Below are 14,320 nucleotides of genomic sequence, written 5' to 3'. Positions count from 1 at the left end.
TTGTAAAATATAGTGCAGAGTTCCTCCAATACCTTTTTGATGGAGCTATGCTAGATACTAGAATACTAATTACTTCTTAGTTGAAAGGGAAAGAAAAATAATGTAATGTTTATTGCCTGCTAACAATAACCAGGATTAGAACCTCCTTTGTACATAATTCATATGGGCACTTTACATATTCATATTACTCTTAACTTTGTTAACCCTGTATAGTTGGTATTTTGCCTCTTTTAAAAGATTGGAAAGATGCATCTCAACATTAAAGGTCATAAACAAGTAGGTAGCAAAATTGAAATACAAAAAGGAGTCTATTCCCAAAGTCCCTGCTCTTTTTAATGTTCTCTGTTAGCAGATACAGTAACATAATATGTTTAGAAGGGAATTTACTTTTATGTTGTGTTTCTAGATCTGGAGATTCATACTCTAGGTTCCAGATAGTATTATGTTATGGGTCGTAGAGTAGGAATTGAAAGACCATGGTATAATCCCGTCTGTGCTACTGCAGGTCAGTGTGATTTTATTTTACTTTTTTTTATTTTTTTAAAGATTTATTTAAAATCAGTTACAGCAAGAGAGGGAAAGACAGCGAGAGAGGGAGAGTTATCTTCCATCCTCTGGTTCATTCCCCAGATGGCCGCAATGGCTGGGACCTGGCCAGGCTGAAGCCAGGAGCCATGAGCTTCTTCTGGGTCCGTCACTTGGGTGGCTTGGCATTCCTAAGCACATTAGCAAGGAGCTGGATTGGAAGTGGAGCAGCCAAGACTCAAACCAGTTCCATTCTGGGATGCTGGTATTGCAGGCAGCGGCTTTACCTACTACACCAGCTATAGCACAACACTGGCTGCCAGTGTGATTTTAGTTTATCACATAAACAAGTGAAGAATTTTCTGTAAGGTTTAAAATACTGGCCCTGACAGTTTCCCAGTATATACATAGATTGTGTTTACTAATATCCAGGTTATTATTTTTATTTTTTCTTTTCTAAATATATATGCTATTATATATTCAAAACATAATGATTTTGTTATTAACACCACCATTACTTGAATGGAAAGCAACTACTTTTGACCCGATTTATTGTCACACAGTTCAGCAACTAGGTTCTTGTTTGAAGTTGTCCGAAAAGAATACTTGAAAGCAGGATATATAGCTGTGAATTTCTTAAGTATATTTTTCTAGAAGTCCTCAGTGCAATTAGTTTATTTTTCTTTTATTTCTTGCTTTAAAGAAAACTTGCTTCATTTTGTTCTACCATAGATAGATACCTGTGAATATTAATTATCAGGGATGATTCATTTTCATCTTTAGAGAAACCCAAGTTACTTATCAGAAACTTGCTTTTTTCAAAGATGCTTTATATTCTGACAACTGTATGTATTCCTTCTCTCTGCTCCGTGATTAAGAATTTGGGGAAATTTTCTTCAATTCCTTTCTCAACCTAACCCTGGAGCAAGATTACAAACTAGAGAACTGGATTTTGTGTTTCCTGTTCATTTCAGGATGTGTTACACTTGTTCTCCCATATGTCATGTCCTTTGGAAAACTTGTGAATTAAAAATCATTCCAGGGCTCCAAATGGCTTAATAAGAAAAATACCTTTGGTACCTACTGTCAGGAATGGATAACTTATTATCAGATATGAGTTTACTGGCAAGTAATTGGGTTACTTAGTAGATCCTGTATTTTTACATAGAATCTTGTAGAGATATTTATGCCAAATGAAAAACCTTATATGGTCTGTCTAGCCTAGATGCTTTACATTGTGATGATCTTATAAATCAGTGATTTTCAAGCTTTTTTTTTTTGACAAGGAATCTTTAAATAAACCGAATACATGAAGATACACATTTACTCTCCCACCCTTGAACTTACAGATGAGAAATACTAAAACTGTAATAAAAAATGTAAAACGAGTGTTATGGTCAAACTTACATAAACTTTGGTAAATTATAAGCAATACTGTTGAATTTATAGATTGTTCTGAACTATGTAATTTTTTTAATTTTTGTAAATATTGAGTGCCTACTGTATGGTTATCATGTTAGTTATTAGGCATGCAATGATATTGAAGAGATGTGATTGCTGCTCTTGATGAACTGATAATGTAGAAGGATTGTATATATACAGGTAAATAAATATGGTATGAGGTGCTAGATTATGGAAAATATACAGTGCTAACTTTGAAGGATTGAGGAAGCTAACTGGAGGTAATCATGTCTTGCTGAATCCTTCATACTATGCAAATATCATTTCATATATTTGTAATTCTTGATTTTTAATATAAATTTGTATGCAGGTCTTCTAGATCAGTCTTCTGTCCAGTGTCTAATTTCCTTCTTTTAAAATTAGAGTTCACTAATATTCTTTCATTATTAGATCATTGTGAGTGAATTGACTAAACAACTGTAGTTTCACCTAAGGTTTAACTAAAATTTGTTCTTGAACCAAACCAGGTTTCTGAATAGTTAATTTTTATTCTAACATATTAACCTTTTTATCGAAAAACGTACATATCATATCTGCAAGTTTACCAACTGCAAATAATGGATGTTTTGGGGGAAGAAAACCAATTTACCATTTAAAATTTAAAACATTAAAGAAAGCAGTGGCAAGTAAGTCATTTTATATATGACTCACTAAATTTTAGAATAATTGTGGTAAAAATTAGTGCACATGTTTATAAATGTAAATACTGTAGATGAGAAGTAGATTTTGCATAATTATTCATATTTCCTTTTTGAAATTTTAATGTATTCATTTGACAGCATGAGACAGGGAGAGTATCCATTTGCTGATTCGTTCTCCAATAGCCCACACAGCCTGGGAGTCCAAAGCTGGGAGCTGAGAACTCAATTCCTGTCTCATGTGGGTGGTAGGAATCCCTCTCCTTGAACCATTGCTGCTGCCTCCTGGGGTCTGCATTAGCAAGAAGCTAGTTTCAAGAGCTGGAGCCAGGCACTCCCTATGTAGGACAAGAACATCCCAACTGGTGACTTATCTGCTAAGTTAGATGGTCCACCTATATATTTTATTTTTTAATAGAAAAATTTTGGCAGATGATTTCAGTTGAGTGAAGTGTAAATATAGCTAAAGACTTTAGGGTAATGGATTACAACTTTTTCTGTAAAGAGCCAGATAATAAATGTTTTATTCTTCGTGGGCCATCCAGTTTCTGTTGCAGCTACTCTCACCTCTACTGTCAGCAGTCTGTAAATGAATGGATATGGTTGCTTTCCAATAAAATTGTATTTATAATAATAGGTAAAATATAGCTTGCATGTGGCTATCTGCTGACTCCTTGCCCTAGGATGAAGATTTATGTATTTTGAAAGAAAGTGATCTTCCATCTGCTGTTTCACTCTCCAGATGGCTGCAGCAGCTGGGGCTTGGCCAGGTCAAAGCCAGAGACAGGAGCTTCATCTGAATCTCCCATGTGAGTGGAAGGGGCCCAAGCAACTTGGGCCATCTTGAGCTGCTTTTCCCAGACTGTTAGTGGGGAACTTGATCAAAAGTGAAGCATCCAGGTCTCCAACTGGCTCCCATAAGGGATGCCAGTGTCATTAAGTGGTGGTCCTACACGCTCACCAGAATGCTGGCCCCAAGGATGAAGATTTTGATCTCCATATATATATGGCCAGGTTTATAAACCAGGCCAGCAGAGGGTACAGTGAGTAAAGCTGCTGCCTGTGACGCCGACATCCCATATGGGTGCCTGATCAAATCCTGGCTATTCCACTTCCAGTCCAGCTCCCTGCTAATGCACCTGGGAAAGCAGTAAAGGATGGCCAAAGTGCTTAGGCCCCTGTATGCATATGGGAGACCCAGAAGAAGCTTCTGCCTTCTGATCTGCCCAGCTCTAGCCGTTGCAGCCATCTGGAAAGTGAACCAGTAGATGGGAGTTCTCTCTTTCTCTCTTTTTCTGTCTCTGTAACTCTGCTTTTCAAATAAATACATAAATCTTGAAAAAATAACAGAAACTCAATATCTTTGCTTTGTCTGAAATTTAGTAGTAGCAGTTTTACTCTGGGTTGTTTCTTACATATGAAGACCCTGGCCACAGATAAATATGAAAACAGTGGCTGGTGGGGAGGAGGGGAAGCGGAGTGGGGAGGTATGGGAAGCTCTCAAAGAGATTTTGTCAATAAATGGAGGGATTGGGACCCTTGTTGACACAGCAAGTTAAACCACTGCTTGTGTCACTGATACTTGGCAACACCTATCAGAGTGCTAGTTTGGGTCGTGGCTGCTCTGTTGCTGATCCAGCTCCCTGTGAATGCACCAGGGAAAGCATAAATATGGCCTAAGTGCTTGGGGTCATGCCACCCATGTGGGAGACCTGGATAGTTCTGGGTTTCTGGCTTTGGGCTGTCCCAGCCCTGGCAGTTGCAGCCAATTGGGAAATGAACCAGAGGATAGTTCACTCATTTCTGTTTATATCTTTTTCAATCTGCATTTCAAAAGAACAGAAAAGAAATAGAGGGATTAATCGTTTAAACTTTGAAAACATAAGCAGTGTTGTTAAAAGTATACTTTTAAACTATTTCTTGCCCTCATAAGAGTAAACCATACAGGGCCGGTGCTGTGGCCTAGCAGCCTCCCATATGGACACTGGTTTGAGTCCTGGCTGTTCCACTTCCAGTCCAGCTCTCTGATGTGTCCTGGGAAAGCAGTAGAAGATGACCCAAGTGTTTGGGCCCCTGCACCTGGAAGAAGCTCCTGGCTTTGGATCCGTTGCAGCCATCCGGGGAGTGAACCAGCAGATGGAAGACCCTCCCACCCCCACCCCTGGCCTCTGCCTCTCTGTAACTCTGCCTTTCAAATAAATAAATCTTAAAAAAAATAAATCACAGGGTGAAAGCTTTTCAAACATATTTATGAAAGAGAAAAGATGGACATTTTCTGTGTGTGTATATACACATCTATTTAAAGATAGAAACATTTTAGTAGCAGACTTAAGAGTACTAGTGAATTAAGAATGCCTGGTATATTAGAGTGTCCTGTTTTAGATTTCTGGCTCTGCTATCTATGCGACCTTGGTTAACTTTCTAGAACACTAAGCCTTAATACAGTCATCTGCCTATGATGGTAAAGTATCGATTTCATAGGATTGTTTAAATGAGATAGTGTTCATAAGGCCTAATCTGGAATGATAGCTATTATTAGAACATAAAATCAAAGTGAATTTTAAAGTAATCTCTGCATTTCAGTGAAATGCCATCTTGATATGCATCCTTTCTAACTCCAGTGGAAGAAAGTAGATAATAGTGATAAATGTGTATTCTCTTTTTCCTTTAGGTATATTTTGGAGCAAAAGTTTGAAAACCCTGGAAATTATAAGCTATCATTTTACTAAAAATTAATAATCACTGTGTATTATAATACATTCCTCTAAAAATAGGAGAGTTGTGGATTACTAGTTTTAAAGTGTCATTAGGGGGCCAGTGCTGTTGTGTAGAGGGTTAAGCTACCATCTACAGCATATCCTGTATGGGCGCTGATTCGAGTCTTGGTTGCTCCACTTCCAATCCAGCTCCCTGCTAATGTGCCTGGGAAAGCAGTGGAAGATGGCCCAAGTGCTTGGGCCCCTGCACCCATGTTGGAGACCTGGAGGAAGCTTCCATGTTGGAGACCTGGAGGAAGCTTCTGGCTCCTGGCTTTGTCCTGCCCCAGCTTTCTGTTATGGCCATTTGGGAAGTGAACTGGTCAATGGATGATCTCTCTCTATATATAACTCTGACTTGTGAACAAAAAAATTAATGTTTTTTTGTTTTTCTTTTAAAGTGTCATTAGAAGACAAACTAAGTGTATATCTCTTAGACTTTTTTTTTTTTGTTCATCCATCTCCTATATGTTGAGCACCTGCTTGGATACCAGTGTTTGGTTAGATTATACCTCTTCGGAATGATGTCTTTTGTTCCCTTGAAGATACTGCTTAGTTTGTTTAGTGTGTAAGTGATAGTTTAAAAAAATGCTTTACACAGCTATTTTTGTTACTCTTCATAGGAAACTTAACTATTTTTGTTCAGTTTCTTTGATGGTTTATGGTCTTCTAAGCACATTTCTCTAGTATCTGCCCTCATCTCTTTTTGTTTTACTTTTTACTTGTTCCCTTACTTATTGCCATATATTTAGCTGGCTTCTTTAATGTTTACAATTAATGTCTTGCGGTAAACCTTTCTCTTCATCTACTTGATACAGTTTTACAATTACTTTAAAAAAGGTTTAATACCAAATATCTAATCCCTCCCAACTCCTCCCACCTCATGAAGATTGTTGGTTTTTCCCTTTGTCTGTGTGTGTGTGTGTGTGTGTGTAGTCTTCAACATTCTATGTTGTTACCCAGACTTAAGATACGGAAGTTGTCTTGCAGTATTTGTTTTCCACATCTATTTAGCTCTGCACTTTTTGTAATTATATAGAATCTTGAATATTTTAGTTTTATCATGGTTCATTTTCCCACTGTTAGTTTTTCTGTTCATTGTTAATGATGTGCAAGCAGAATAATTTTCATAAATATACCATCACTTGTTAATTCTAAAATCAAAGGCAATTCCATGTATCCACTCTTGTCACAGTAGTGGTCTGCAAGAAAACATGCCAAAACTTATTGGCATACAGTAATATGCATTTATTCTCATTTCTTCTAGAGTTGGTTCTGTTCAGCATGAGGCTTAACTGAGGTTGGCTGATCTTCACAGGGTTTGTGTGTGACTTAGCTTCAAGCTGCATCTTGGGTCCATTTTTGTTCCATGCTCCTCTCATTCTCCTTGGACCAGTAGTTTTAGCTGGGACAAGTATATACATATTTTGTCTCCTTTTACCTCATGCTCTTCTCTCTGACTAGAATATTATTCCTCAAACCTTTTTTTAAAAACATTTTGCACTTACATCCCTCTTAAATTTTTATTTATGATATCTTCAATCTTAGAGAAACAGATATAATAAACACCTGTACACCTTCATTGTCAATTTAACATTGTCAACATGCTATGCACATAGACATATATAAGCATTTTTCTAGATAACATCAGTCCCATTACGTCTCTTAAAGAAGTTAACTAAAGCTCTTCAGTATCCTCTAGCTATCCAGGCACGTTTAAATATCAAAAATATTTTAATATCATTGCTTTTTAAAAACTAGAATGTGTCAAAATTTGGTTTAATTGCATTTGTTGAATCTTACTCTTTTATAATCTATAAACATATTCATTTATTTAGACATTTTTATTTTCTTTCAGCATTTTATAGTTTTCAGACATCTTTTTAAAAATTTGTTTCTAAGGCAGGCATTTGGCATCATTGTTAAGATGCTGATTAGAATACCCACATACCATATTGGAGTGCCTGGGTTTGAGTTCTGGTTGTACTCTCAATTCTAGTTTACTGCTAATGTGTACCCTGGGAGGCAGAAGTGATTGTTCAAGTAATTGGGTCTCTGCCACCTATGTGGTTGGCCTGGATTGAGTTTCCATTTCCTGGCTTCAGTCTGGCCCAGTCCTGGCTATTACTGGTTTTTGAGGAGTAAACTAGTGGATGGGAATCCTCGGTTTATTTATTTCTCTCTGCCTCCCGACTCCTTAAAAATTAAAAAAAAAAAAAAAGTTTATTCCTAAATGTTTTGTTTTTTGATGTATTACAAATGATAATTTTAAAATTTTTATTGCCAGTTATTTTTGCTGATACAGAAAAATCCAGTTGAATTTTGATCATTTGATCTTTTTTCCCCGTGTTCCTTTTTTTTTTTTTTTTTTTAAGGTTTATTTATTTATTTGAAAAAGTTACACAGAGAAGAAGAGGCAGAGAGGTCTTCCATCTGCTGGTTCACTCCCCAGTTGGCTGCAGCAGCTGGAACTACACCAATCCAAAGCCAGAAGCCAGGAGCTTCCTCTGGGTCTCCCGCATGGGTACAGGGACCCAAGGGCTTGGGCCATCTGCTGCTGCTTTCCCAGGCCAAACAGAAAGCTGGATTGGACGTGGAGTAGCCAGGACTCAAACTGGCACCCACATGGGATGCTGGCCCTGTAGGCAGCAGCTTTACTTGCTATGCCATAGTGCCAGCCCCATTCCTTGCAGTCTTGATAAATCATTAGTTCTGATCTCTTAAAGATTCATTTGAATTTTTAATAAATGCAAAGTTATTGTTTTCTTGCTGAATTTTACTAAGATTTCCAGTACAGTGCTAAATATACATGGTTATGGTGGTCATCCTTTCCTACTTCCTGGTGTTTTAAAAAAAGCATTTAGTATTTTTAATGTATTTATTTGGAAGGCAGAGTTAGAGAAATCCTTCATCCATTGGTTCAATCCTCTAATGGCTGCAACAGCTGGTGCTGACCATGCTGAAGCCAGGAGCCCTGAAATCCATTGGGTCTCACATGTGGGCGCAGAGGTCCAAGCACTTGGGCCATCTTCCACTGCTTTCCCAGGCACATTAGCAGGAAGCTGGATTGGATGTCGTGCTCATATGGGGAATACAGGCGTTGCAGGCAGCTTAACCCACTGCAACACAACTCTGGCCCCAGAATTCACTATTTTACTAGTTAAGTATGATAATATCTATGAGGGTTTTTAAAAGCTTTTTTTTTTTTTTTTTTAACTTATTTGAGAGAGACTGTGCAAGCTCCCTTTTGCTGGTTTCCTTCTTTTTAATGTGCCTGAAGTGGCCAGGACCAGGCTAAGCTCAAGTTGGCAGCTGGGAACTCAATGTAAGCCTCCCCGAGGTTTTTTTTTTTTCTTTTCTCTTTTCTTCCTTTTTCTTTCTAGATGCTATTTATCCATTAAAAGAAGTCCCCTTCGATTCCTGGTATGGAAAGTGTTTATTATGAATGGTGTTGAATTTTGTCTGATGTTCTTTTCCCATCTCTTGAGATAAATGATTGTTTCTGCAATGCCAGCTCCAGAAAATATTTGTTTTATAGTGTAGCCTTAGTCTTTGGTAGATAATGTATGCCTGGATCTCAGGATAGGACTTTCTCAGAGTTCATGATGCCCCTGTTGCCTGTGGCAGCCAAACTCTGCTTTGGATCCTTTTGTGTCTTCTGTACAAGTTTGTTTGCTCCTCCTGCCATTGCTGCCATCTCTAGCAATAGGTAGTCTCTAGTCTTAGTGATACAAGATTCTGAATCCTGGGACAATTCTTGCCCCTCTTTCTTCCAGGTAGTAATTCATATTCCTTCAATATGGCATGGGGTTTGCTTCCCTTTCTCTAGTGGCTTATGGGTTTTGCTGTATGTGGGCACCCAGTAGATGGATGGAGGTCTATTGAAAGAGTCTACCTGCAGATTGATTGCCTGGGGCTCCCAGGGCTTCTGTGCTCTCCAGTTGCCCTACATTCTGCCTCAAGTAATTTCTTAAAATTTTCACTGATTCTTCTTGTATGACTAGTATTTTCCTTTTACTCTCCCATGGTGGACTGTTCTGACATCCTGTTCCCCACTCCTGCCCTTTTTTTTTTTTTTCTTCTTAATTTGGAAGGCAGTTACAGAGAGGTGGAGGCAGAGAAATCTTCCATCCGCTGGTTCACTCCCCAAATGCTGCAGTGGCCAGCACTGCAGATGGTGGCTTTACCTACTACGCCACAGTGCCAGCCCCCATCCTGTTCCTTTTTAGAAGCTCTCTAGCCTGGGGCCGGAGCTGTGGCACAGCGAGTAAAGCAGTAGCCTGCAGCATCCCATATGTGCACTGGTTCGAGGCCCGGCTGTTCTGCTTCGAATCCAAATCTCAGCTATGGCCTGGGAAAGCAGAAGATGGCCCAAGTCGTTGAGCCCCTGCACCTTTGTGGGGGACCCAGAAGAAGCTCCTGGCTCCTGACTTTGGATCAGCTCAGCTCTGGCCTTTGCTGCCATTTGGGGAGTGAACCAGCAGATGGAAGACTCCACTCCCCCACCCCCCGCCTCTACCAGTAACTCTGCCTTTCAAATAAATGAATCAATCTTAAGAAAACAAATAAAAAAAAGAAACTGTCTATCCTTAGTGTTCATGCTGCCTGGTTATTTTGTGACTTTAGCTTTCTGGTTGATTTAAGAAGTTTTGAGTATTTTAGAAGTATTTTTATTTAATTGAAAATGTTCTAGGATTTTGCAGATATCTTTGTTTTTAATTCCATTGTTGACAGAATATATTTTGTGTACTTTTATTTCCTTTAGATAAGCTAAAATTTCTTTTAATTATATATAAATAAATGTGTTTATTAAGACCGGAATATGGGCTCTCTTAATGAATATGCCATGTGCAGTTACTTAGTGAAGTGTTCTTTGTCAGTAAGTTTAAATTGGTTGAATCAGTTGAGGAGTACTAAAATCTCCAACTATCATAGAGGCTTATGAGCTTCTCCTTATGTATTTTGAAGTTCAGTTTTTTGGGATTGGTAAATAAGTCCTTTTATCATTATGTATTGTGCCATTTTTCCTATGGAAATGCTTGTCTTGAGCTCTAATAAAAGCCTCCCACCTGCTCTATTTTGATTTGTTGGGTTTTTGAAATTTACTTTTTAACCAAATCTCATGTGCAAAGACGTAAGGGGAACTTTCACAAATATTTTGGGGATTCACCCTCTGGATTACTTTCTGTGGTTCTTCCCCCCTCACCACCCCATGATGGGAAAAAATGTGGACCTCACATATACTTTCCTTGTTTAAAAAATTGTAACCATTCTTGTTTCACTACTTTGGGTTGATCTCAATGTTTGTAAATAGCAGTTTTTTCAAATATGTGATACAGAGTTTGATTATTGTTGTAGAAAGTACTCTACCATTTCTAGCACCAGAATTCCTCTTGGCTCTTTTAATTCAGAGTAACTCCCACCTTTTTATCCTCCTTATATTGACTTTCTAAAAGAATCTTGCCCATTCTTGTAAATGTGCCATAATCAGGATTTGTCTGTTTCCTCGTGGTGATGTCAATTTGTTTCTTTATTCCTTGTATTTCCTGCGAACTGAGTTTAAATCAAGATATTTGATTAAACTAGGGCTAAACCTTTTTTCTTCGAAAATGGTGTCTATACTTCCTGTTGTATTTTATTTCTGCAATCACAGTATTTCATTGTACCAGTATTGGTAATTAATTTGATCACTTAGATAAGGTGGTGTACTCTAAAGAATTATTAGTTACCTTTGTAATTAGTAAATAATCCCTGGGTTAGTAATCACACCCTCTTCATTTTCCTATCTTGACTACATATTGCCTTGTATATTCTAATGATACCAGATACAGAATAACACTTAACAAGCATTAGCTATAATTATTGTTAATTAGGTCCCATTTCCCAACCAGAAGTACTTAATGGTTTCTAGTTTCTGTGTACTACACTTTAATGTTACATAGCTCATGTTTTATTGTGGTATAAAGACATTTCTTCATTTTTTTTTTCTAATGGATTTTGGGGTAATAATTGGAAACGTCACATCTTAAAAATCTTTGTGTCTCCCATAGCACTTAACTAGCATTTTGCATATAGTAGGCACTCAGTAATTATTTTTTATAGGAGAAAATTAAGAAATCTCTAAAGCTTTTTTCTTTTTAAATATAGTTCAATTTCTGTTTTAGGTGCTGAAGTTAATGTTAATTATATTTATATTTTTTCCATAGGTAAATGAGAAAACGGGGCAGATTATACAGTATGATAAATTTTATATACATGAAGTACAAGAATTAATAGACATAAGGAATGATTATATCAACTGGGTTCAACAGCAGGCCTATGGAATGGTATGTTTCCTGTACACTTCATTTTTGCATATTGTATGTTTGAAACAATGACTTGTTTTTGAAACAACAGAGATTTTTCAGAACTTCTGTTTGGAGTTTATTTTTTTAAACAAAAACAATTGCAAATTGTGTATTTCCAAACAAACATTTCACTTACCAAAGTCAAACCAAAGAGATAGATAACGCTTTTCTGAAGAAAAGTGCTAATGTGACAAGAATTTTCAAGTCTTACTTATTTTTCATGCAATTGTTTCTTGTTACTCTAATATTAAGAATACTAGAGTCCCTGATACTGAAATTCTTAAGAATACATTAATTATTGTGAGATCTGTGCTTCAAAACCGGAGGAGAACACTAGGACCACTGGTTCTAGTTTTAATGTTCCCTTTTATGTGTTTAGTTTTATTTCAGATTTTAAAAATATATTTCCATGTGTGTACATACTTCTTTCCATGGGGCTAAATCTTTAAGATTTAGATATTTAAGATCCATCACATTAAAGTAGTAACATAGTCTTAGAAAACTTGCATTGGGCACCTAAAATCTTATATAGAAATGGATGTACAATAGCTAGATATAAAATAGTGAAGTACTCTTATTTGCTGTTCATTTTAGTAAACTTGAGGCCAACTTTTCTACTCCCAAAGCAGGTAATTTAATATGTGTGTTGGTGGTTATGGAACATAACTTTTCATTGCTTGCTAGGCACCAGCTGTAAGCTTCTTGTGGGTAGGCTGTCTGTTTATCAAGACCTCTGATGGTGTCTGAAGTGTGTCTAGGAGACGTATTTTGTTACAGTAGTTTTTGAGTAGCAACTTGTTGGTTAATGCATACAATTTTTAGTGTATTCTCAACTGCAGGAATCAGATCACTTGCAGATCATTTTTTTCCTTCGTCTGGTGTTTGTGTCTGGACTAAGACAGACCTATTAATTTTTCTCTGGAGTAGGAGGCTAGAGGATGGGAAGCTAGGTCAAGTTTACTGTCATTCCACATGTTTAGGTCTACTTATTTGCTCATAAAATAAACACTGAGAATATGCTATGTAATAGACACTGATGTAGGTATTGGAGATATGATGGTGAATCAGACAGATAAGGGCCTTCTTTATTATGGAATTTGTAATCTAGTAGGCAAGATTGACAGTACTCAAAGCAAAAAAATGCCAACTAACAATATGTACTATATAGAGAATTAAAATGAGGGACTGTTGTAAAGACTGGTTTCTGGAGGTTGTATAATCAGAAAAGACTTGTCTGGTGAGGTGTGAGTGGTAATCTGAATAACAAGGAACAGCTCTGTAAGATCAGAGCAGAAAAGAATTTCAAGAAAAAATGAACATTAAATGAATGTCTTAGGTGAGAATGATAAAGTAGACATCTTTGAAGGACAGAAAGAGACCATTATGACTAAAATATGGGAATGGGGAGAATTTTGGGGAGGAATCAGAGAAATCTGTGGGATCTAGAGGATGGAGAATTTAGCAAATTAGGATTAGAAGTTTAGATTTTATATGTAGTGTTGCAGTTAGTCCTTGGTAAATAATAAGCAAAAGGATATATAATTGATATTTTTGAGTAATTATTTTGTTGGCTGTGTGAACAATGTGTGGGGAATGGGACAAAAATGAAAGAGGGAGGGAGGCAGTGAAAAGGCTGTTTTAGTGGTAGATTAGGGGAGAGAAAATGCTGGGTTTGACTAGAATAGTATTGTGCAGGTAGAAGAAGGCAATGGACTTGAGCACCCCTGAGGAATAAAAGGGACAGGAATCATTGTTGGATTGGATTTTAAGTGAAGAAAGGAGGGAAATCCACAAAGAAGATTTAGCCTGAGGTGGCAAGGTGAAGTGTAGAAGGAAAAGTTGGAGAGTGTTAGGGAAACCAAAGTAAAAAGGTGGAGAGACTATGTTACCCTGCTGAAGAGAAAGATAAAATTGGTTACTTCAAGTTCAAGAATGTTTTAGTGACCTTTTTTACCTCAAAGATTATTTACTTGCAAGGCAGAGTTAGAGATAGCTTCCATCTGATGAATCATTTCCCCAAATGGCTGCAACAACCAGGACTGGACCAGGCTGAAGTCAGGAACCTGAAACTTCATCCAGGTCTCCCATATGGGACGCAGGGGCCCAAATACTTGGGCCATCCTCCACTGCTTTCCCAGGTGTATTAGCAAGGAGCTGAATGGTAAGTAGAGCAAGTGGAGCTCAAACTAGAGCTCATGTGGGATGCTGGCTGTTTACCAGTTGCACCACCATGCCAGGCTCTATTGCTAACCTTCATAATGCTACTTCAAGGTTGAGATGTTTTGCTAAAAAGAAATTTGGAGGTGAGGAAACAACATCTGTTGATAGTACTTGAAAGTATTGAAATTGAATAGGAGCAAAATGGTGGAGTGGTAGTTGAAGCCAAGGGTAGTTTGTGTGTATGTGTGCTTCTTTTGTTTTTAAAGATCTATTTAATTATTTGAAAGTCCGAGCTACTTGAAAGAGCTACAGCGAGAGAAGGAGAGAAAGATCAGTCTTCTCTCTGTTGGTTCACTTCTCAGGTGGCTGAAATGACCAAGGCTGAGCCAGCTGAAGCCAGGAGCTTTTCTGGACACACACATACACACAACAC

The 14,320-nt window shown here is 37.5% G+C and overlaps 1 protein-coding gene across 7 annotated transcripts in view; it reads left to right on the top strand.

Annotated features, from left to right (window-relative positions):
• HERC4 (HECT and RLD domain containing E3 ubiquitin protein ligase 4) overlaps window positions 1-14,320 on the top strand; it is a 153,174-nt gene that overhangs the window by 102,754 nt on the left and 36,100 nt on the right. For all 7 annotated transcript variants that reach the window (XR_011382418.2, XR_011382419.2, XM_002718459.6 and 4 more), the window contains one exon: window positions 11,587-11,706. Coding sequence is in view for 5 of the 7 variants with exons in the window: in XM_002718459.6 (XP_002718505.1) it covers window positions 11,587-11,706 (120 nt within the window). In the remaining 2 variants the exon portion in view is untranslated. The remainder of the gene's footprint in view (window positions 1-11,586; window positions 11,707-14,320) is intronic.

Source organism: Oryctolagus cuniculus, chromosome 15 (assembly GCF_051225735.1).
Source record: "Oryctolagus cuniculus isolate XC-2025 breed Fujian yellow rabbit chromosome 15, ASM5122573v1, whole genome shotgun sequence".
NCBI classification, from domain to species: domain Eukaryota; kingdom Metazoa; phylum Chordata; class Mammalia; order Lagomorpha; family Leporidae; genus Oryctolagus; species Oryctolagus cuniculus.
This window is presented reverse-complemented; position numbering and strand designations above follow the sequence as displayed.